Source organism: Astatotilapia calliptera, chromosome 14 (genome assembly GCF_900246225.1).
Source record: "Astatotilapia calliptera chromosome 14, fAstCal1.2, whole genome shotgun sequence".
In the NCBI taxonomy this organism is placed as follows: Eukaryota; Metazoa; Chordata; class Actinopteri; order Cichliformes; family Cichlidae; genus Astatotilapia; species Astatotilapia calliptera.
Genome location: NC_039315.1, coordinates 33,682,206 through 33,706,322, shown reverse-complemented (window position 1 = coordinate 33,706,322; position 24,117 = coordinate 33,682,206). Strand labels below are relative to the sequence as shown.

At 40.5% G+C, this 24,117-nt stretch overlaps 1 protein-coding gene across 3 annotated transcripts; it reads left to right on the top strand.

Annotated features, from left to right (window-relative positions):
* tbcela (tubulin folding cofactor E-like a) lies at positions 1-20,610 on the top strand. Of its 3 annotated transcripts, none has more exons than XM_026192040.1 (11): positions 1-78; positions 1,205-1,305; positions 1,424-1,494; positions 5,124-5,303; positions 6,766-6,905; positions 7,044-7,225; positions 9,292-9,548; positions 14,825-14,951; positions 15,104-15,220; positions 15,331-15,442; positions 17,587-20,610. In XM_026192040.1, exons 4-11 carry the CDS (start codon positions 5,156-5,158, stop codon positions 17,791-17,793), a joined length of 1,290 nt encoding a protein of 429 aa, XP_026047825.1. In that variant the 5' UTR covers positions 1-78; positions 1,205-1,305; positions 1,424-1,494; positions 5,124-5,155; the 3' UTR covers positions 17,794-20,610. The 3 variants fall into 3 exon arrangements, with proteins under 3 accessions (XP_026047825.1, XP_026047824.1, XP_026047826.1); XM_026192041.1 differs by lacking the exon at positions 1-78 and adding an exon at positions 87-432; XM_026192039.1 differs by lacking the exon at positions 1,205-1,305.
* Positions 20,611-24,117: the final 3,507 nt, after the last annotated feature.

Genomic DNA, 24,117 nt, shown 5'->3' with positions numbered 1-24,117 from the left:
TTCCGGTAGTTAGGGGAGAGCAAACTGACAGCTGGTTTGTTTTCATCAACAAGGGGGATTTCAAAGTAGACGTTAAAGGTAGGCAGAATCAGGAGATTGTGAGTTATGCGGTCCTGGCTCGGTGTGTGAGCAGGCTGTCACTGTGCAGGCGATTGTTCAGTGTGTGTTTGTGTCGCTGCCTTCTGTGGTCCATGTCCGGCTCCACCGAGCTGCTGCTGGGGGGGTCACTGCGATGTTGAGCCCGGACTGGACACTGTCTGCTCCCAGGCTGTCAGCGGCACACAGTTCGCGCTCATTGTTCAGCAGCTGTTTCGCTGATTTCTTTAAGTTTGTGCTAGAACGGAAAGGGATGTTGTTGTGTTCTGTACTGGGCTAGCTTTACGCATTGGTGGACAGGCCAAATTCTATTCGAATATCTCTCAATTTTGAAGTGTAAGTGCCTTTTCGGCCTATTTGTAGTGTAATAAGATTAATGTAACACATTTGCCCAATCAATAATCCGCATTCATTACATCGGCTTAAATCCATCTGAAGAAGATAAGATGATACCATATTAAAGAAGCAACTTTTAGTGTTGTTATGTATGTTGTGAGAATTGAAAATTGATTGTAATAAGTCTGGATCGCTGTGAATATTAATGCTTTGTCAAAAGTGTTTACGCCGAATGTTCAATAGCTTCACGTTCAATCACACACAATGGCTTTTTTTTCATGGATGGACAGAGATGGAACCAAGAACTAAAAAAAGACTTTGCTTAGAAATGTGCTGAAACCCGTATTACAAAAATACACTGTAAATCTAAATATTAATATTTATTTAGATCGCAAATATTTAGATTTATGACTTTTACCCCGATTATTTATTGAGTTCAGGAATAAAATGATGATGGTACAAAATAAATGGTGTGGCCTCCAAAGAACAATATTTGCACCCAGAATACAGTAAAGTACAAGTAGAAAGCAGGTTAATGTAGAAAGCAGGTTAATATAGAAATATTTTTTACAAAGTACAAGTACATTAAAACTACTTTATTACATAAGTAAATACTAAGAGAGACCTCAGCTTCTACCACTACTCACATCCAGTGGTACTGGTTGGGAGTGCTTCTGTTCTCCCGTCTCTTTCTCTTTTATTGATACTGCCTGACGAGGCAGAAATTGACCTTTGGCCTTGTTTGCTCTCTATGTGGTGAATGACCTACCAGTCCTTCCTGTTCTGGATAGTCTGAAACAAATCCCACCCCCTGACCAAAGAGGAACCCGCATTTTTTTGCAGTCATCCGTCAGCCCCACCAGCCACTCTGGAGTAAGACCTGCTGATTAAGTCACAGTGCCTGTCCCAAAGGCTGTCATAGTTTCAGTATGGAAATGGAATAATACAGTGGACTGAAAATGAATAAGGCTTTTCTTGGTTTCTTTGACAGGCCATCGGTACAAAAGCAAAAGAAGACGGCGAGCAGCAATCGTGGTCAGATTAAGGCAGACATCGCTTCAGGTAAGACGCTGTCTGTTTTAACAATTCAGGTATGGTTCTGAATTCCTCTAATCAGGTCACTGGTTCAAACACACATCTGCTGTGGTATTTATTTGTCTTAGGTCAGTAAAAACAAACCACACCATTGTAACAAATGTCTTGATTTATTATCTGGACAGTAACAAATTGATTTCATCCTTTACTGCAATTTACTACAGCCCTTTTTTGACAAATAAGATATTGTAACAGTAGCCTTTTATTTTTTTATTTTGTCTAATCCACTACATAATTTATGCTTCCCTTGTGCAGATTCCACAGTGAGGCTCTGCCCTCCAAGCCTTGAGTGCTGAGTGAGATCAAGAAAGCACTTCTTTACTTTTTCTTTTTCTAATTTTAAACGTTCAGCAGAAACAGTCTTTTTTCTAATTTAAAAAAGTTCAGCAGAAATAGTCTGCCTTCTTGTTCCTCTTTTTTGGGCAAATCCAAGGACATTTAAACTGGTCAATGTCTCTGTGCTCTGCTGATAAAGAGAGGAGGAAACCTGCTTGTGTCCTGTCATCTAATTGTCATTTTGTAACTCAAGAAATGTAGATGTTTGTCCGCCTGGATACATTTGTGTCATTAAGGAGATGTGAACAGTTGTGAGCCTGTCATGTTCAACGTGATTATGTTGTGGTTCTAGTAAAATTGAAGATAAATAGCTGAAATGTGATGTGAGGAAGTTTCACTGAGTGGCAGAACTGCTTGTGGAATTTCTCGATAGGATGTTATTGGACTGGTGTTTGTCAGTCAAGAGCAAGAAGACAGCTGAGCTTCTATTGTGTCTGGAGCTTGAATCCATTGCACTCTACTAATAAATCTGTGGCTATAGATATGATATGGTAATTGCTTGGTTAATGATTTGATCACATCTGATATCTGTTAGTTAAAACAATTAGTTGAGAGAAAATTAGCCAACAAACTGTCAAAGTTCTTGTCTAATCTTTAACTGTTGTATTAATTGCTCAGTGACACAAGCAAAAATATTACAGGTAACTCAGCGAAACAAGGAAAAGCTGGTGTTTGGGTCTTTTTTACACAAGCATTTAAAACCTGAAAACTCTGGGCAACCACCTTCAGTTGCAAGGCAATTGCAGAGGTAATCTGGTTAGCAAAAATTTAAAAATGGCAATTGTTCTTTCATTTACATCATGTGACTGTAGGCATTTACTGCTTTTCTGCAGTTACTGGTTTTGTTCCCTGTTGTTAATTAGATTTTTCTTTTCTTTTGTATTTTTGTTCTTTGTGTATGTCTCAGTCTTTTATTGTGTATTTTAGGATTGGGCCATATCATACCGTTCACGGTAATACCGGTATGATGTTAGGGAATGATAAGAAAATGAAATATCATGATAGAATATGGGTAAAACATTCATCCGCGGTGCCGTTGTTTTCATACACACATGGCAGAAAAAGCATGGCAGCGACAGAGAATGAGAAGGGCGAAAGCGGATCATTGAATGAAAGACATGAATCAGAATTGGTTTGTAAAAATTGTGCAACTTCAGTGATGTGGAATTTCTTATTACCGTGTTTTTCGGAAAATACGTCGCTCTTAAAATCCTTTGATTTTCTGAAAAATCGACAGTGCCCCTTATAATCCAGCACACCTTATTTATGAATTCTGGTGTCTTCATCTGCTAATTTAATCTCCCTCCTGTTTCTAACTGCTCCTCCATGTTCTGGCTCTGTGTGTTTGGTTTATTCTGGCTGTGTCTTTTGCAACTCGGATGGCTTTGCTGGTTTTCTTGCCACCTAAGTGCAGCGCACTAAGTTCAAATATAAGCTCCTTGAATATAACTGAATACCTTCAGTCTGGTGTTGTCAGCTATTGAATTAATCTCTGGCTCTCTTCCCCATCATGTCTTTTATCCTGCCATCCTTCTCTCTCCCCAGCTAGTCGCAGCAGATGGCCGCCCCTCCCTGAGCCTGGTTCTGCCAGAGGTTTCTTCCTGTTAAAAGGGAATTTTTCCTTCCCACTGTCGCCAAAGTGCTTGCTCATAGGGGGTCATATGATTGTTGGGTTTTTCTCTGTATGTATTAGTGAAGGGTCTTCCTTACAATAGAAAGGACCTTGAGGCGACTGTTGTTGTGATTTGGCGCTGTGTTTTGATTGAATTGAATTGTGCATTTCTCACAGTGATTGCTTTGCTGCATAGGTAGTTTGTATAAATGTAATATTTAAAAAAGGGTTTTCAGATGTCTGAGTGTGTATGAGTGAATTACCATATTACCACCAATTTAATTTGTACTTTTTCTTCAGTTTATGTGGATTTTTATGGTAACATTACCCAAGATCTGTTTTAGGTTTTCATTTCAGTAGAGATAACGCTGTGGCTGCAGTGTACATTGTTACATTACATTATTATGAATCTAGGCAGCTGCATCTTTTGATTTCTGTTAGTTATGATAGCTTGTTCAGGTTATTAAAGCTTCTTCACACTATTACTAAGCTTTAAGTCCAGCTTCCAGTCACCTTCTAAAAATCCATGGAATTTATTGTATAAGCCAGTCTGGACCAGAGCTGCAATAATTATCTAGTTAATAGATTTATTTATTTATTTTTTGATGAGTAATAAATTTTTTTATGACACCAAAGTAAAAGATTTTCTGATTTCAGCTCCTGGAATATCAGAATTTTGCCTCATTTTTGTGTGCCTGTAAATTCAGCACCAAAACAAGAACACTTCACTATGTTACTTTGTGCATGTGTAACCGGTGTGATTCTGCGTTGTGTCTGATAAAAAAGGTAAAAGAAAGAAAGACCTCCAAGTAAATAATTTGCCCACTCCAGCTCCTCTCCCACAGGGGAATTGTAGAAAAAGGGCTGGCATTTATTTTTACATTAAACATAAAATATGCATTTACACGTAACATATTTGACATAAAACAACAACATGAAATCCGACATACCTGATAAAAAAGGTAAAAGAAAGAAAGACCTCCCAAGTAAATAATTTGCCCACTCCAGCTCCTAGACCAAATACAAACAGTGGGGAAGAGGGTTAGCTCAACCCACCACAACTCCCAAGCTAGCAAGGAGTATATATTCTTGCTAGCATTTATGGCGCCTAAAACACATTTATGATACACACATACTACACTCTTATAACATCTTACAAAAACAGGCTTAATAATGACAATAATTGAACTAACATCGCAATCATAAACATCAGGGTGGCTAAATATGAATTATGTGTGTTTTAAGGTGTTGGAAAGAAATGACACCCACCTCTCCCACAGGGGAATTGTAGAAAAAGGGGAGAGGCAAAAGGGGTACACTGTATTTATAGTATTGCACCAAAGAAGAAGAAGAAAAGAATGAGGAGGGGCTCTAATGAATACAACTACAGGCTTGGAGGTCCTAAAAGTCAGGTATAAAAGGAGCAGTTTGGGGGTTTAGAACACATTTTGTGTAATTATAACAATGTGATTTATGACCCTGTTACACATGTTTCATGTTTTATAGGTCAAATGATGTAGTGGTTATTCAGAAATACTTGTATATGAATCAGTGAATAAAAATAAGTGTGTGTTGTAGCAATGGCTGGTTAAAATATGCATATGCTTGCAGCTAATCGCTGGGAGTGTTTGCTTTGTTTGTGGGGCAGCTGAAGGGGAGGCTGCGCACCAGGAAGGAGCTATGGAGCCACCAGAGGATAACGATGGCCGTACCTTTGTGGAGGTGATCAGTGAAAAGTATAGCCCAGAGAACTTCCCATACCGCAGAGGGCCTGGTATGGGGGTGGTAGTAGTGTCCACTGGAGGTCCTCAAGGTTCCCCTATGAAAGGTGAGCCAAGGAGAACTATTGGGCAACTGAAAAGGCTAACGGGTCCCTTTGTCACATTTTAGCACTTCCAAGCGATAACGAGCACTTTATTCAGTGTCATCACCACGACAGTGAACTCATAGACCTAGTATTAAAAATGCTGTCATCTCGTTTCCTTTATGTTTTCATGTTAATTTAGCTAGAAACTCTGATAACTCCTTCAGAAGAATTTTGGCGGTCTGAGCTACAAACTATATATAAAAGATAGATGCAGGCAAAGTGACTCCACATTTAAGCTGGAAGTTACCATTTTTGGATGAGAAGAGGTAGTGAGGTTATCTGCTTATATTAGCAAGTTGTATTAGCAAGTTGCGACTATAAACTGTACATGCACTACACACAGGCAGAGATCTGCTAATTAGTGCTAAGTATCAGATTAGCGTCCAGGCGATTAGGGAAAGTAACAGTGAAATACTAGAATTTCACTTATTAATACTCATGCAAAAGTTTTACTTGTGTTTTTGTTGTGCATTTGAATCTGACAGTGTGTTGGGATTGAATTGCTCTTGGAGCTAGCATCGGTTAAACATTAACTATAATTTTATGCACTTTGGGTTAGCTGCATTTTCTAGCCCTGTAGATTGGCTTTTGATCTGAAGTGTGGGATCTCGGGAAATCCAAATGTCTGACTCAGGCCTTTTGAATATTTCTTAACTGTGGACTTTCCTGGGATCCTGAAATTGAATTTCTGTGGTAACTGGGTTATTCTTAGAACTTCTCCGTTTACACACCAGCTAAAGCAAGAAATCCAAAGGATTTTTCTGTTTACAGAAGGATTCTCTGGAAGATTTTCACTTTTTCCCGGAGAATGACTGATATTTGATGATTTTCATAGAAACAATAATAATTCAGCATATGAAGTGAAATAAGGGTAATGATTCACTAATAAACAAAGAAATGTCAGTGAGTATAATAAACTTTGGGATTGTGGCACTCACTACCACAGCGAGGCATTTTTCACTGTACAAAATATTCAAGCACCTAACTAGACATCTAGTTTTAAAATAATAATGTAACATGAATAAATCTAGCCAAAGTCCTTCTTGAAGCAAGCCTTCACATTCAGCAACCACAAGGCACTTTGTTTGGACCTTTATTTTGAAACTCTGTAAAATACGAAAAATGTCAGTGGTTACAGGACATAAAAACTGCACGTATATAGTCACCAGAGCTGATAAAAGCTGCTTATAAAGTTTGTTGGTTTTGAAAATCTTTATCTAAGAATGGGGTTTTTTTTCCCTCTCGAAGGTAAACTGTGTGTGATTGAACTCGACCCACAACTGAAAGGACATGATCCAAGGATACAACACAATACTTAGCGGTTATTTTGGGAAATGTTTAAAATTTCACGTTCTTTTGTTTGGAGCATCAGCATACACTTTTCTGTTTGATTAATTCTTAATAATTCAATCCTTCCTCTTAGACCGTCTGAACCTGCCCAGTGTGCTGGTTTTGAATAGCTGTGGGATCAGCAAGTCAGGAGACCAGGCTGAGATTGCTGCCTTCTGTGCTCATGTCATGGAGCTGGACCTGTCTCACAACAAGCTGCAGGATTGGCATGAGGTGCAGTCCCTGGGTTTCTGACAGTAACATTTTTTTGTTTTAGGAAATCACTTTTCTCTTTTAAGGCTTTAACCTGTGGTGATACTGTTGACGACAGCACCAAGTGTATTTAAGAAAGATGCTACTGTCCTTTTTCAGATTAGTAAAATTGTTTCTAACATCCCCAACCTGGAGTTCCTCAACCTGAGCTCAAACCCGCTGGCAGGAATGACCCTTGAGCCACGGTGGGCTGAAGCCTTCTCCAGCGTGCGGCGCCTTGTCCTCAACAACACTCAGGTGTCCTGGGACACTGTGCTGCTGCTCACTCGAGAAATACCAGAGTAAGAAGAACAGCTACCCTAAGCTGGGTGTAACTCCAAGCACACACAGCATTGCTTTATTTCACTTCATCTCACTATGACTAGCACAACACCTTCCTTATCCATAACTAACACTGATAAATCACTGAATGCATTTGACGATGGCAGCTTAACCAAATGATAACAAACATATTTTCTTACTTACTCCATGAGCCGTGCTTCCATGTTTTAGTTTATTTCAAGATAGAAGAAAGTACCGCCTTACTGCTTCCATAGGAATTAAGAGGGTAAGTATGCTATGTGCTGTTAATCAAATATATATATATTAATTGATCATCAGCAAGTGTGAGCACCTCAATAAAAGAACTAAAAGACATAAAAGAAAAAACTAATTAAATTTTTTTCTCATCTTTGCCTCCAAATAGTGTACTAGATAACCAATGCATAACTATTTATTTATTTTCTTTGTGTAGGAATGTAAAAGGTGATAATGGAAGAATAGAAAATTTCCAGGTACAATGAATACATAGTTTTGTGCATATGATAAACAACATTTGAAGTGCAGTATTGAATTAATTTGTCTAGATGAGGAACGATGTGCAGAATCTCAGATGGACAGAATTCAACACAGGGCGAGCTGTTCATTCACACTGTTGGCCAGTTTTTCAAAAAGGGAACTGAAAACTGTAACAACTGAAATATAAAGCCTGGGAAAACACTGGGGTGAGCTGACCAGACACTCTGGAGAGGGTTAATGAGAGGACAGTAAAATCTATATAAACAGAAGGAGAATTGGGGGTTTGGAGACAGCTGTGGACAACGAGGCTGAAAGGACATGATGAGACAGAAGGGAAGACAAAGGAAGAGAAACTAAAAGTAAGGTACAAGGAGCAACTAACTATTAAAACAAAGTAGGAAGTGAGATAGCTACATGGGGAAAACACAGACATGAACTTGAAATATGGGAGACTTGAGCCAAGAGGAACACCGAGAGAGAACTAAACTCTGAAGCAACCAGGGTCTAGGAACAAAACTAAATATGCTGATGAAAAATAAATGAAGCACATAATTAAGATGAAAGGAACCAGAATTCAAAAACTCAAACACTAGCTCAAACAACCCAGGACCATGACTAGTAGACAACATGGTACATCATAGACAGTATACAATCAAAAGACACTTTATTAGGTACACCCTGATAGTTCTGGATTACAGCCATGTTTGCTCTCACCTTCATGGTTTGAATTCAGCACGGACTGAGATTCATTGGCTGCACAGGGACTCTCCCATTCCACCACATTCCAAAGGTGCTTTCTTAGATTAAGATTTGGTAACTGTAGAGGCGGTATGAGTACAGTAAACTTACTTTCATATTCTAGAAACCAGTTTGAGATGATGTGAGCTTTGTGACATTGAATGTTATCCTCCTGGAGTCAGCCATCAGAAGCCATCAATATCCAAATGCTGCAGCAGAAATCAAGGCTCTTCAGAGCAGGCAATGTTTTCCCAATTTTGTGTTGTCTAATTTTGGTGAACCTGTGCAAATTGCAGCCTTCTGCTTCAAGAGATGCTCTTCTGTATACCTTGGTTGTAATAAGTGACTATTATTTCACAGAGAACTGCAGCTCTTTGGATATTTTCTCTCAGACCATTCTTTGAGATAGTTGTGCAGGAAAATCCCATTAGATCACCAGTTTCTGAAATACTCAGACTAGCTCATGTGGTATTTATTGAGAACCATGACACAATCAAAGTGAATCGTCACCGTACCGACCATGTCTACATGCCTAACTGCACTGAGTTGCTGCAATATGATTGGCTGATTAGAATATTGTCCTAACAAGGAGTTGAACAGGTGTACCTAATGAAGTGGCCCGTGAATATATATTGCACACTATAGTACAACATACGATAGAACACAACATACTATAGTACAGTATAATCAATTCCACTGTAGTGTAGTTTAGCACAGTATAGACAACTATATGCCATGTAGTAATCTGTGAAATTCTGGAGTAGAGCAGGGCTTTATGTAGGTCTTTATTGAAAAGGTTGTGACTGAATGCTCTCTCCTTGTTGTTGTGCAGGCTGGAGGAGTTGTTTCTGTGCCATAATGAGTACAGCAGTGTGAGTTCCTCCAGCGTGGCCTGCTCCACCCTGCGCCTTCTTCACATCACCGACAACTGCCTCAAGGACTGGGCCGAGGTCCGCAAGTTTGGCTCCATGTTCCCCTGTCTGGACACTCTGGTTATGGCAAACAACAACTTGTCCTCCATCCAGGACAGCAAGGATATCCTGCAAAGGCTCTTCCCCAAACTACGCAGCATCAACCTGCACAACTCAGGTAAGTGCATTTCATTCCCAGCTTGTTCTGTGTGTTAGTTTTAGACATGAGACTATTTATACTTGGTGAGTGGTTAGCTATGATAGGGTCATTTCAGAAGGGAATGCTGAAATGTTCCTGTTCATAGCTTAGTGTGCAGCAGTCAGTTGGGTAACAACTGATAAAATTAGCATGAGTAAAGATAGCACTGAATCCTACAGGCTTTGTAGTTTATTAAAACAGATTTATCCATGTGTCAGCTTTTATCTCAGGAATTGTTTCTATTTGGAGATTATCAGTCCTGAGTCTATTTTTAGAGTTCTTTTCAGAGGAAAAAAAACCCAAAAACAAAGACATGCTTATATTGACTACAGTCCATCCATTAGTTATATCTCCTACGCCTGAGGCAAGGAACAAGCCATTATGGGTCATATTTATCCCTTAATTCTTAAAATGTAGCATTCAAAAAGTCCAGCTTCCATTATTTAGGGTGTTTTAGAAGTGGCTTGAAAGAAGAAATGACAAGGCAGCAAGGATTGTCAGGATTTTAAGCAGCAGGTTTTTCATCAGCAAAACCAAAACTTCCTTTGTGTCATAGTACAACCGTAGCTTGCCTCCACCAGTGTGTGAATGCGAGAGTGAATGAATAGTGGTATTGTAAAGCGCTTTGGGTGCCTTGAAAAGCGCTATATAAATCCAATCCATTATTATTATTATTATTATAAAAAGGCTCATGAGGTTTTGTTGTTGTTGTTTTTTTATGGAGAGAAAAAGGAGGGATCAACAATATGAATTCAGATGCAAGTTAGCTTATATGTTATATAAACATTTTTGTACACACAATATTTTACATATTTAAATAATATCAATACTTGGCAGTAAATCAGAAATTAAAAACTGATAGAAGGCAATTAAATATTTCATGGTATGTTCTTACTCCTGAGTCACCTCAAAAACTCCGGAGTTTTTAAGGTGAGCTGTCAGTTCACTTCTACCTCATCTGTCAATATGACAGGTGCCTACATCTGTTTTACGCTATCAGTCAAAGGTTTGGATGCATCTTCTCGGAAAGAAAAGCGTCTGGACTCTATGTTGAAGGCAACTTGTCTCTCGGAAGAGCCACCTCAACGGGACAAGACTCAGCTATTCATCTGCATCCAAAGGACAAAGGTCACTCTTTCAAGCATGCCAATGTTCCTATCTTGGACAGAGAAGAGAGATGGTTTGAAAGAGGAGTGAAAGAAGCTATGTCCACTGTGAATGACCATCTTTGAACAGAGGAAGTGGATTTTGACACCAATTGTCCAGTTTTGAGATCCCTTTCCAGACGCCTTAACACCCACTCACATCTGGCACCTTGTGACCTCAGTAAATCACATGATAGGATGGGCTAGCTTTCACAATGGGTTCACCGGAAACCTTGGCTGATTATGACCCACACCTGTTTTTGCACCTTGGCTCGTGTGATTAAGTATCAGGATCAATAGGGGTTCTGTGATTCTTTTGGGGATACTCCCATAGGGCTTAAAATCTGGGACTCTCCACCAATTGCTCTTTGAACTCATTCCATAAATACATGCTGTCTCTCTTCCACAGCATGTCTTTATCCTGTTTTCCTTCTCTCGCCCCAACCGGTCACAGCAGATGGCCCCACCCCTCCCTGAGCCTGGTTCTGCCAGAGGTTTCTTCCTCTTAAAAGAGAGTTTTTCCTTCCCACTGTCGCCAAAGTGCTTGCTCATAGGGGGGGTCATATGATTGTTGGGTTTTTCTCTGTATCTATTACTGTAGGATCCACTGTACAATATAAAGCACCTTGAGGCAACTCTTGTTGTGATTTGGCGCTATATAAATAAAATTGAACTGAATTAGAACTGAAGAAGCTTCTCGGATGAGAGGTGAAACGTCTTCAAGAAACCTAAAGAGGTCCAGACGCTTTTCTTTCCAAGCTTCTTAGACTATGATGACCTGGATGACTGAGAACCTTCACAGACATGCGACCATCACTCTCCGTCTTGGTCAAATAGCTGTTACACAGCTTGAAGGTGTGTTTGGGGTCGTTGTCCTGTTGAAAAATAAATGATGGTCCAACTAAATGCAAACCGGATGGGATGGCATGTCATTGCTGGATGCCGTGGTAGCCATGGGGGTTCAGTGTGCCTTCAATTTTGAATAAATCCCCAACAGTGTCACAAGCAAAATATCCCCACACCATTACATCTCTACCTCATCACATGCTTCAGGGTGGGACATGCATGTAGAGACCATCCATTCACCTTATCTGCGTCACACAAAGGCATGGCAGGTGGAACCAAAGATCTCAAATTTAGACGCATCAGACCAAATCACTGATTTATACTGGTCTAATGTTCACTCCTTTTGTTTCTTGGCCCAAACAAATCTCTTCTGCTCATTGATTTTCCTAAGTAGTGCTTTCTTAGCAGCTATTTGACCATAAAAGCCAGATTCGCACAGTCTCCTCTGAACAGTTAATGTAGAGATGTGTCTGCTACTGGAACTGTGTGGCATTTTCTAGGCTCTAATCCAGAGGTGGGCAATTCCAAGCCTCGAGGGCCGGTGTCCTGCAGGTTTTAGATATCACCCTAGGTCAACACACCTGAATCACATGATGACTTCATTACCAAGCCTCTGGAAAACTTCAAGACATGTTGAGGAGGTAATTTAGCCATTTATATCAGCTGTGTTGGATCAAGGACCCATCTAAAACCTGCACTGGCCCTTGAGGCCTGGAGTTGCCCACCCCTGCTCTAATCTGAGGTACTGTTAGCTTGTAATTTCTGCACAGCACAACTGATAGTCCCATCCACATTAAGAAGGCAAGAAATTCTACAAATGAACCCTGACAAGGCACACTGGTGAAGTGAAAACCATTTCAGGTTACTACATCACGAAGCGCACTGAGAGATGGCCAAGGGTTTCATAGGGTTTGTGGCTTCCACAAACTGGTCCCCTGTGTATTTTTAATGGATTACTTCTACGTTCATGACACACAGGTACTATATAACATTATGGAAAATAATGGAAATAAAATGGAAATTCTCATATATGTGCTAAGGTAATTAGCATTGTTAGCTAGACCACATGAGAGTACCAAGAATCAACACGTATATATTTCCCATGCTCTAGGAGAAATCTAGTTTAGCATTATTAATTTGTGCACTGTCACTATTCTAATCAGACTCCATTAACTTTTTTTCCTGTTTTATCTACAGAAACTTAACAAGCCCCCCTCCTCCTACTAGTGCCACTGCTGCTGCACACCAGCAGTGGCAGCATATATAGTACTTTTTTATTGTTTGTTTATTCTAAATTTTATTTAGATAGCACTGGTTCACAATCACAGTCACCTAAAGGTGATTTTAATTGTAAGCTAAAAACCCAGCAATGAGAGAAAACCCCTGCACTAATTCAATTTCCTATGAGCAAGCACTTGGTGACAGTGGAGAGGAAAAATTCCCTTTTAACAGGAATAGATCTCTGGCAGAACCAGGGTAAAAAAAAATGAAGGCCATGGAGAAGATCATAAAACCCCTGATGGACCCACTTCAGTTTGCTTACCGTGCACGCAGAAGCATCGATGATGCAAAAGTCTTCATCTTGGACTCCATCCACAAACATCTGGAGGTCCCTGACTCCTCCGCCAGACTTCTGTTTGCTGATTTTTTATCAGCCTTAAACAGTCTGCAGCCTCATATCCTGGCCACTAAACTTTCCTCCCGATTTCGCCTGGATGATCAGCTAATCCTGTGGATATTGGACTTTTTGACCAACAGGACTCAGAAAGTTCGGGTCGACAGCTCTTTTTCTGGTCTCCATTCCACCTCCACTGGCTCCCCCCAGGGCTGTGTGCTCTCCCCCTTGCTCTTCATCATCTACACCGATGACTGCAGATCCACACAGCCCAACTGTCACCTGGTGAAATATGCTGATGACACAGTTCTCCTGTCACTGCTGTCAGGCCCCTCACAACACCACGGACCCGCTCTTCAGGATTTTGTAGAGTGGTGTGACAGCTCCAAACTTTAACTGAACGTGAGCAAAACCAAAGAGATGGTGGTGACCTTCTCCAGTAGGCAGAGGGATCTGGCTGCTTCAGTCACCACCACCATCCATGGGAAGCCAGTGGAGGTAGTTGAGGAGTACAAATACTTGGGAACCATCTTTGACAACCTCCTGAAATTCTCTGCTAACCTCTCAGGAGGTGTCACCAACGGCTATACCTCCTTAGGAAACAGCTCCTTTGGAGTCAGCACACCCATCATGATGACTTTTTAACTATGTATTCCTGAAAAGCATCATGACCGTCTCCATTACCTGCTGGTTCCACTCCCTCAGCCTTCAGAACAGGAGCAGACTGCAGGACACTGCATGAGCGTGCTCAAAAATTATTGGCCTGCCTGTCAGAACTCTTGCACAGGTTTTCAGCCAACAGGTCCTTAGACAGGCAGCCAAAATTATTAATGACCCCTCTCGTATTCTTCTTCGGGTAAAAAGAAGAGGAAAAAAAGGAGAGCATAGATGAACATGCACAGAGTTCTTCCTTATCAAAACCTGACAACTAGATTTCCTGCAATACATGACCTCTGAAGGTTCAGCTGCAGATATAGCTGTTCTAGTATCAGCTAATGTAGAACACTCCTTTGTAATTGACATCATGCAGAGTTAAGGGTAGGAAAAACTGTCAGGCACAAAAGCTTAGGCTACAGCAGTCTGAGCTTGAGCGTCTGGCTCAAAGGATCTATTTGTTTATGCTCTGATCACACCATTTAAAACTGTGACCAGGTTAAATATGCATATCCATCATTGTAATAGTAGATATATAAATGGGGAAATGCACAATAGGACCATTTTAAAACTAACATGAAGTATCATGTTTAAATATAGTGATATAATGTTATATGTATATTGTGTAATATGATGGAGGATTATTTGTGTGATATTATATTGCATCTGTTATATTATACTGTATATATAATGTCTTGTAAGTAAGGTAGGCTCAGGTTGTCTGTCTTAAGTGGACATGAGTAGCTACTACAGAGCCAGACTGTAGAGGTCTGGTGAGCTGGCTTAATTTTAACGTTACATCCCCGATCCCAACTCAGTTGACTCCACTTGATGGCATTTATCACACAGCTTCCTCAATAAATAAAAATCGTGCACAGTGTCCAACTTTCATCACATATGCAGTTTCACACCCCTTTTGGTGTGCCAGCTTGAAACATGACATCTATGTGTGTTTGTGTTTGTGTGTGTGCTGGTGCGCGCACGTGCACTGTCAGGTCTAAACCAGTGGGAAGATATAGAGAAGCTGAACTTCTTCCCCAGGCTGGAGGAGGTGCGCCTGCAGGGCATTCCCTTACTGCAGGCCTACACCAATGCAGAGCGACGCAGCCTCATGATAGCGCAGTAAGTCTGTGACATTAGAGAGAAATGACATCCTTCACAGCAAGTAGAGGACATTGATGAGAACTTGAATAATCCACAGATCTGAGCTGTACTCTGACCTGCAGAAGGTCAATAAACAGATACCTGCACAATATGTCATATCTCCTCTTCAGGCTTCCCTCAGTATCACTGCTAAATGGCAGTGCTGTGAGTGACAGTGAGAGAGAGGACGCAGAGAGGTTCTTCATCCGTTACTACTTAGACTACCCTGAAGAGGAGCTGCCTTATAGGTACACCCACACCCTTGTTTACACTGTATGAGCAGTGGTATGAGTGTTGGTTTATGTGTGTTACAGTAAGTGCTGTTAAAACAGACGACACACCCTGCTCTCCTCCTCAGATACCATTCCCTCGTAAACAAGTATGGCAAGCTTGAACCACTTGCTGAGATTGACCTCCGACCTCGCTGCCGTGCCCAGGTGGAGGTTCACTGTGAGGAAAAAATAGAACAGGTCAGTGTGGCATTTAATAATCTGCTGTTCTGGAGAATCCTCGAATGAAAAATACCTTTTGGAAATTATAAAATGTAACCGTTGCTTTCTTTTCCTTCTCTACTACTCATACCACTGTGAATCACTTTAGTAAATGACTTGTGCCTTTGTACTTTGCCCTTAGTGCCTGAGTACTTGACATTTAGAAGTAGATGAAATCTCTTAACACAGAGTTTGCAAAACTCGGTGTTAAAAACTAGTACTATAAAACAATTTTAATAGTTCAATCAGCACCAGTTTAACATTTTAAAATACCTTTGCTGTGAAGGACCCTGGAGATGATTTATTTTGCTTGGGTATACTTTATCAATGATGTAATCAGTGCACATGTTTGTTCAAGCCCACAAAAACTCAAAACGACAAAACCTTTAAAAAATAGTTTTACATTTATTTGCAAATCCTAAATTTTCAAAAGATTGCACATATATTAGACACAATCGTAGTGAAATTTATATAAAAATATGCATTTTTGTCCCAAACACTGACATTTCAGTCACAGTTTACAGGTGCTTGAATCAGTATTTTTATATTACCAATAAACCCCACAGCTGCATGTAATGTAGAGGGAGTTGCTGATAGTGGCAACCCCACAGCTTATTATATACTTATACTTATATATTTCAGGTCTGCAAAGCATTTTAGTGCAATTTGTTTTAGTTTATTTTGCTTCATGTCACAAATCTCTTTGGGTTGTGTCAGGATGAGCATCTGGCATAAAAATTTGGCAAATCAAATATGTGGAGCTAGCCACTTGTGAATAAGGCAGCAGTCAAAAGTAGATTTTAGTTACTTTTATTAAAACAAAAAAATGAAAGAGTTAGTCTATGCGCAGATTGTCAAAGCATTGTGTTCATGCTGATTAATATAATACTATCTGTGTTCTGGTTCGTAACCAGTGTTAGGGAGTAACGGAATACATGTACTGCTGTTACGTATTTAAAATGCAAAATATGAGTAACTGTATTCCGTTACAGTTACCGTTTAAAAGGGTGGTATTCAGAATACAGTTACTTTGTTGAAATAAATGGATTACACGGCGGTCTTTTCCTGTTTCATATATTAGGCTATGCTCCCTCTTTTTTCCTAAACAAAGCCAGCATTAAGAGGCTCTAATGCCTGTGTGTCAGTCTCGTGGCCCATGTCACTACTATTTGCGGCCCGCAAAATGACATGGAGAAATATTTTTTAAAAATTATTCACAAAAATTATTTAATAAGAAGGCAATAGGCAGAGTGTTACAGGCATAGCCCTAAAGAATGTAGCCTAATGGGCAGTGTAGTCCATGCTGCAGGGAGAATGGACTGCCATACCTGTTATGTGTCTGTGAGTCTGAGGGAGGGAGAAAAAGTACAAGTTGTCACCCACCAGAAATGGGAGATGGAAGAATATAAATATAATAATAACCACTGCAGCCAAAAAGACTGCCTGGCAAGCCCAGTTGTAAGTAAGCTTGACTGTACGCTGTGTTCGTGTTTTCCTCCGAAACAATAAGTTCCATTGGATCAGCCTTTGAACACATCTCTCTGTCTCTCGCTAGCAAAGTTGACCCAGACAACAAAAACTTTTTTTCAACTACAAGCCAGAGGTCCCTTTACTACGGTTCGGAGCCGTTTTATATATGCACGGAATAGTTTTCTATACGAGATTGCTGCAAAAAGCGCAGCCTTACCTAATGTCCACCCTACTGTTTTTCATTTTATATTAAGATTTAAAAATCTAGTTGGTATTGGTATGAAGAGTATCCTTCAGTAAAAGTAATAAATCACACAGCAATTCATGTAGTTGTAAAAAGCATGATAATATATTAAGTAATCCGAAGTATTCAGAATACGTTACACTCGTTGATTAACATAACAGAATATGTTACAAAATACATTTTGGGGCATGTATTCTGTAATCTGTAGTGGAATATATTTTAAAAGTAACCTTCCCGACACTGTTCGTAACAGCGTGAACTGCAGTTTCTTGAGTTCATGACCTGGGTTGTGTTGGTTCACTTTAACAGTATAGCTGTCAACCTACAGACGGCTCCTAACTTTAACCTGCTGTGCTCTTGCTGTTACTCTGAAAGTCGCAAACGTAGAAATTGTTTGTCTTTGTGCCAGCTGAGCATCCGTTTGGACCAGACAGTGGCTGAGCTGAAAAAGCAGCTCACGACAGTGGTCCAGCTGTCTACCAACAGCATGAGGCTCTACTACATCGACAAGGGCAGTGCCTTCGGTCCAGAGGAAATGAAGTACAACACGCGAGCTCTCCACTCCTACAGCATCCAAGATGGTGACGAAATACTGGTGGTGCCCAAAACCAAGTGAACAGCTGATGACCTGCTGGCTGACAAGAGTGAATTGAAAAATTTTTTTTTTTCTGATTGGTTAACTGATACAGCAAAATAATTGGAAAATAGAACAGTAGCAGTGGCCCACTGAGAGAGGGCATACACAGAAATTATGAAAGCAATATGAGCACCATCAAGGAGACTAGACTAGTAGACTACAGATGGCTGCTGAGTGCCTCTGAAATATAAGTGAGCACTGGGAATGCAGCGGATCCTGTCTTTATTTAATTGAGCTTTCTCTGAGGGGGAACCACTGGAGCGAGTGCACAAACGTGTCACACTTGAGAACGGGCTGAGAAGAGCACCTCGCAGTCAGCTCGCAGTTTCAGCGGAGGGGAGGGCCGCTGCTGGACCAGCAAAGCTTCACTGCAGCTCTGTCTCTTAGCGCACGGCATGTACTATAGCACCTGCGTAGGCAAGTCTCCAAAATCACTCGCTTTCCCACTTGTCGCAGTTACACTGATTGGTAGTCAGGCAGTACCACCAAGTGGAAAAGAACTGCTCTCATCTGCACTTTTACCTGAGGCACAACACGAGGAAGAGCAGAGGAAGGCTCGCACCAAAAGCACTGTAAACTGAAGGACTGGTGATTAAGCTCCATTTTGTTGTCAGGTGGGGTTTTTTGTGCCTTGTTTAATGTGGCAAATTTCTTAAGTTAGGTTGTTGAATCGCATTCACTATAGACTTTTGACATTCAGTCAAAAGGCCATAGTGACGTGAATGTCACTGTGTGAAACTAATGTAATAAGCAGATTTGGCACTTCTATACTGGATGATGATTAGCTCTGTTTAACATCCCTACAGTGAAGCTCAAACATCCACATGAAGCAACACGAGGCAAAACAGAGAGAAAAGATAAAGCACACCACCTAGCAACAAAATGGCTTCAGGAGCAACAGTGCACACTCTCTGCCAGTCCATGTTTTCCTTTGTCAGAGATTAAGAACTGATGCTACTGCGTTTCCTATCATTGATAGTGCTCTGTGCACTCTCACGGCTGCCCACACAGAGCAGCTGTTGCTGTGTCATGTTATATGTGCTGCCTTCTACAAGCTTCACTGTATTTTTGGTTGGATGTGTGTTCTGCCAGTGCAGGAAGAAATGACACACACACAGACCAGAGTACACAAAAGACATAAGGTAAGAGTCATCAGGACATCATAGCATCTGCATTTGAGATATTATTGATTACATTCAGGCCACGGTGCAACGTTGCTTCAGCAGGCCCCCTTTTGTGTAGGCCTACATGATGATATTAGTTTGAAATTATAATTTTGCATTTAGGACACAGCATTCAATGTTGTCACTGCTCCATGCTTTTTTTTCACCCAAAGAATGACTTTTATGTAACTTTAAATGCATAATCAGGATAATTTATTTACAGTTTATTTGGATTTTTAAGAATATATAATCAGCAACCATTGTTTAACAGATGCTGATCTCACTTGAAGGCATTTAAGTGCACCCACTGGGTATTTATACCAGTGTTTAAAATGACTGTTTGGCCGATAGCTGACTTCTTCTTTTGATATGTAGTCTAATCAATTTATTTTGTATATAACCAGTTAGCAACAATACCTGCTTTAAGAAGCTTTATGTTATGAAGTAAAGACCCAACTGTATTAGAGGGAAAACCTCAGTGATCTCATAATCCTCTGTGAGCAAGCACTTGGCAGTGGGTAGGAAGGAAAAGACATCTGGCAGAAGCAAATCACAGAGAGGCAGCTACCTACCGTGCCAGGTTAAGGGTGAGGGGAGGAAGATATTTATTTCCACATCTGTCTGGAAAACAAAGAAATCTTAATAAAAAAACAAACAAACACAAAACAACCTCCTTGATACACTATTTTTGAACAGTTAGCCAACACAAGTATGAAGTACACAATGTGTAAGTATTGGCCACTAACATCAGCAAATGCCCGTATATCAGTCAGAAGGGCTCATACTGATATTAAGCCAATAGTTCTACTTTGAAGTGAACGCTATACAGTGAAATACTGATATATTCCAATGTTAGTGCTTCATCTGCCAAAATATAGTGTATTCTACATTATAGTCCATTCTGCACAGATATAATTTCACCAAAGATAGCTCATGATGCTGGTAGTATTATAGTAATGTGGAATATATATACAGTTATATTGATTTTAATATGCAGCATTCATCTTGTATTAGAAGAGTGTAGATGTGAGATGTTTGGTGCCATTGATTTTTCCTATAGCAAGCAACCTAGCAGAGTGCTGGATTCCTGACAGTGTTACTGCTATATTTACAGCCACAAAATGAAATATTCACAGTTAGTGGCTGTTTGGGAATGAATGTCTGTAGCGCCGGCTCATCCACTGCTTATAGAAGACTCATCTCAATGCGCTTTGATCTTTTTTTTTTTTTACCCTGTCTATAACAAATATGTAAACCCTTCTTTTCCCTTCCAACTATAAGTTCATTTTGTAATACCACTGGTATACTTGAATAAGGCACCCCCTCCCCTGCCCATTTTATTATCACACTAGTGCTGAATAAATGTTAGTGTAGCATGAACCACAGCCATAGAAACCAGCACACACCAAGACACCAAGTCTGGCCTGGAATATCGAGCTCGACTGTGCTGATCAGTGTGTGACTATTTGAAAGTGTGTCATATATAATTGTTGCAGGGTTGGTGACGTAATGGTAAGCATGTGATTTATGTATTGAATTTACGTGTTTTTGAAGAAAGTATCACTTTGCTTGCTCAGATTGAAGGAATACTGCACTTAAAGGAATTTTGTATTATATTAAAGGGGACCTATTATGTTTTTTTTTTCTTCATTGCTGTCACACACACACATAGATACAGTGGGGCAAAAAAGTATTTAGTCAGCCACCAATTGTGCAAGTTCCCCCACTTAAAATGATGACAGAGGTCAGTAATTTGCACCAGAGGTACACTTCAACTGTGAGAGACAGAATGTGAAAAAAAAATCCATGAATTCACATGGTAGGATTTGTAAAGAATCAGGGTGGAAAATAAGTATTTGGTCACCTCAAACAAGGAAAATCTCTGGCTCTCACAGACCTGTAACGTCTTCTGTAAGACGCTTTTCTGTCCCCCACTCGTTACCTGTATGAATGGCACCTGTTTGAACTCATCATCTGTATAAAAGACACCTGTCCACAGCCTCAAACAGTCAGACTCCAAACTCCGCCATGGCCAAGACCAAAGAGCTTTCGAAGGACACCAGGAAAAGTATTGTAGACCTGCACCAGACTGGGAAGAGTGAATCTACAATAGGCAAGCAGCTTGGTGTGAAAAAATCAACTGTGGGAGCAATCATCAGAAAATGGAAGACATACAAGACCACTGATAATCTCCCTCGATCTGGGGCTCCACGCAAGATCTCATCCCGTGGGGTCAAAATGATCATGAGAACGGTGAGCAAAGATCCCAGAACTACACGGAGGGACCTGGTGAATGACCTGCAGAGAGCTGGGACCAAAGTAACAAAGGTCACCATCAGTAACACACTACAACAGCAGGGAATCAAATCCCGCAGTGCCAGACGTGTTCCGCTGCTGAAGCCAGTGCATGTCCAGGCCCGTCTGAAGTTTGCCAGAGAGCACATGGATGATACAGCAGAGGATTGGGAGAATGTCATGTGGTCAGATGAAACCAAAGTAGAACTTTTTGGTATAAACTCAACTCGTCGTGTTTGGAGGAAGAAGAATACTGAGTTGCATCCCAAGAACACCATACCTACTGTGAAGCATGGGGGTGGAAACATCATGCTATGGGGCTGTTTTTCTGCCAAGGGGACAGGACGACTGATCCGTGTTAAGGACAGAATGAATGGGGCCATGTATCGTGAGATTTTGAGCCAAAACCTCCTTCCATCAGTGAGAACTTTGAAGATGAAACGAGGCTGGGTCTTCCAACATGACAATGATCCAAAACACACCGCCCGGGCAACAAAGGAGTGGCTCCGTAAGAAGCATTTGAAAGTCCTGGAGTGGCCTAGCCAGTCTCCAGACCTCAACCCCATAGAAAATCTGTGGCGGGAGTTGAAAGTCCGTGTTGCTCGGCGACAGCCCCAAAACATCACTGCTCTCGAGAAGATCTGCATGGAGGAATGGGCCAAAATACCAGCTACTGTGTGTGCAAACCTGGTAAAGACCTATAGTAAACGTTTGACCTCTGTTATTGCCAACAAAGGTTATGTTACAAAGTATTGAGTTGTATTTTTGTTATTGACCAAATACTTATTTTCCACCCTGATTTACGAATAAATTCTTTACAAATCCTACCATGTGGATTCATGGATTTTTTTTTCCACATTCTGTCTCTCACAGTTGAAGTGTACCTCTGGTGCAAATTACTGACCTCTGTCATCATTTTAAGTGGGGGAACTTGCACAATCGGTGGCTGACTAAATACTTTTTAGCCCCACTGTACATAGATACACTCATATATGTGTGTGTGTGTGTGTGTGTGTGTGTGTGTGTGTGTGTGTGTGTGTGTGTGTATAAACTCTTTAACAGAGAATATACAATTGAGAGAGAGAGAGAGAGAGAGAGAGAGATATGAACTTTGGTGCTGCACTGAAGAATTGCATAAGATAGATTATGCAAAGCTGCCAAAGTCCAAGAGTAAAAAGTGCTCAGATTTTAAATGTTGATGTAAATTTATTGTTGAACATTTTTTTCTTAATGTCATTTACTGGGAACCCAGCTTACTGAACATAGTGTCTAAGCCAGTTTATAGCCCTTAAAATCAGTGAAAAGTAATCACTGATTTTCAGTACCTCTCTGTAACAGGGATTCACAACTAATAAAGCACTGATCAAAGATGAGATCATAATGTGTAAATCCATACTCTCAGGGTTTTACTGTGCTCTTGGGTTCCTAATCTGTTCCCTACAGTGTTTTGTTCTTTATTGAATAATGTTGATCATCTGGCCGCATATAATACTAAACTCTTTAACAGAGAATATACCATTTTAACACATAAAAACACCACAGCATATGTAAGGTGGTCTTACCTACAATGCCATGAAAAAAACTAACTAGCCATGACATTGTCATCTGGGCTGATGACATGTCCTCCTATGGTTGAATTTTTTCAGTTGTCCCTGCCATGTATGTAGCCAAGATGGCAATAATTGGGCCTTGACGGTGTGAATCCACTTGGGTTCTCAAAATAACGAGGAAAGGGTTTCCTTACACCTGTTAATCTGAAAGATGGATTTTGGTGTCAAAAGCACAGTAACTGCAATAAAAAACTACAAAATATCCAGTATTAAATGTATCCGTAAACAACATAAAATTGTTTAAACTCACCGCTTGTTGAGAAGTCCATCTGGAAATCAGTAAGCATGGAATAAAGAGTATGAATTTACACATTTTTTCCTCATTAAATGTACTATGTGGGGTTCCATTAAATTGTTACACATCACATTCTGATTGAAATTCTGAATGATCCAAATTACAGATGGTATAAAAGATGAAGCTAGCCACCATGACATCAGCCACTGGTTAGTAAAATCCTGTTAGGAAGCGTTAAGATGAGTGTTTTCTCTGTTGCCATGTTGGTGTTTTGAATATTGTGTATTTGTGACAAGTGAGGGGTGGCTCTGACTCTGACTCTGCACACTCATTGCCAGAAGGTTGATTCTGTTCAACTGGGTGTTGAGGTTTAAGTAGGAGGAACATTTTATCACTCATCCACGTGACTTCTACTATGTCAGATAACTGTGGGTTTCCTCAACCTTATAAACAGTTGGTTTGCATAATTATGAAGATAGCACCACTGACCAACAATGGCCCACGAGCTCAGCTATGATCATTAATATGCAAATTGTCATGACCAATGATCACAGAGGGACAGCTACCTACCGTGCCAACAGAGAGTTGAGGAATGGCAACAATCACAGCACTGTAACATGGTGAAAAATGTACCCTCAGGCCCCCTCCTCTATTCAGAAATGGTTGTTCCTTTTTCATGTAAATAAGGTGGGGGAAACCTGCAGACCGAAGAAGTCACTTGGATGAGTGACGAAACGTTTCTCCCAGTGAAAACGCTACGTCCAGATGAACAGAATCAACTTTCTGGGATGTCTTTACCTGGAGGATTGACCATGCACACTCACTAGCTAACAACTTACAACTGATCAGATAATGAGCATAATCCTCCTCTCTGATTCTGATAACCACTGAGATGCACAAAATGGACTGAATGCTACGCCCAAATGAAATTAAACTGGTTATTGAGCCAATAAATTCATCAGTAAAGCTTTTAAAGAGGTTGCAGGGCGAGGGAGTCAAC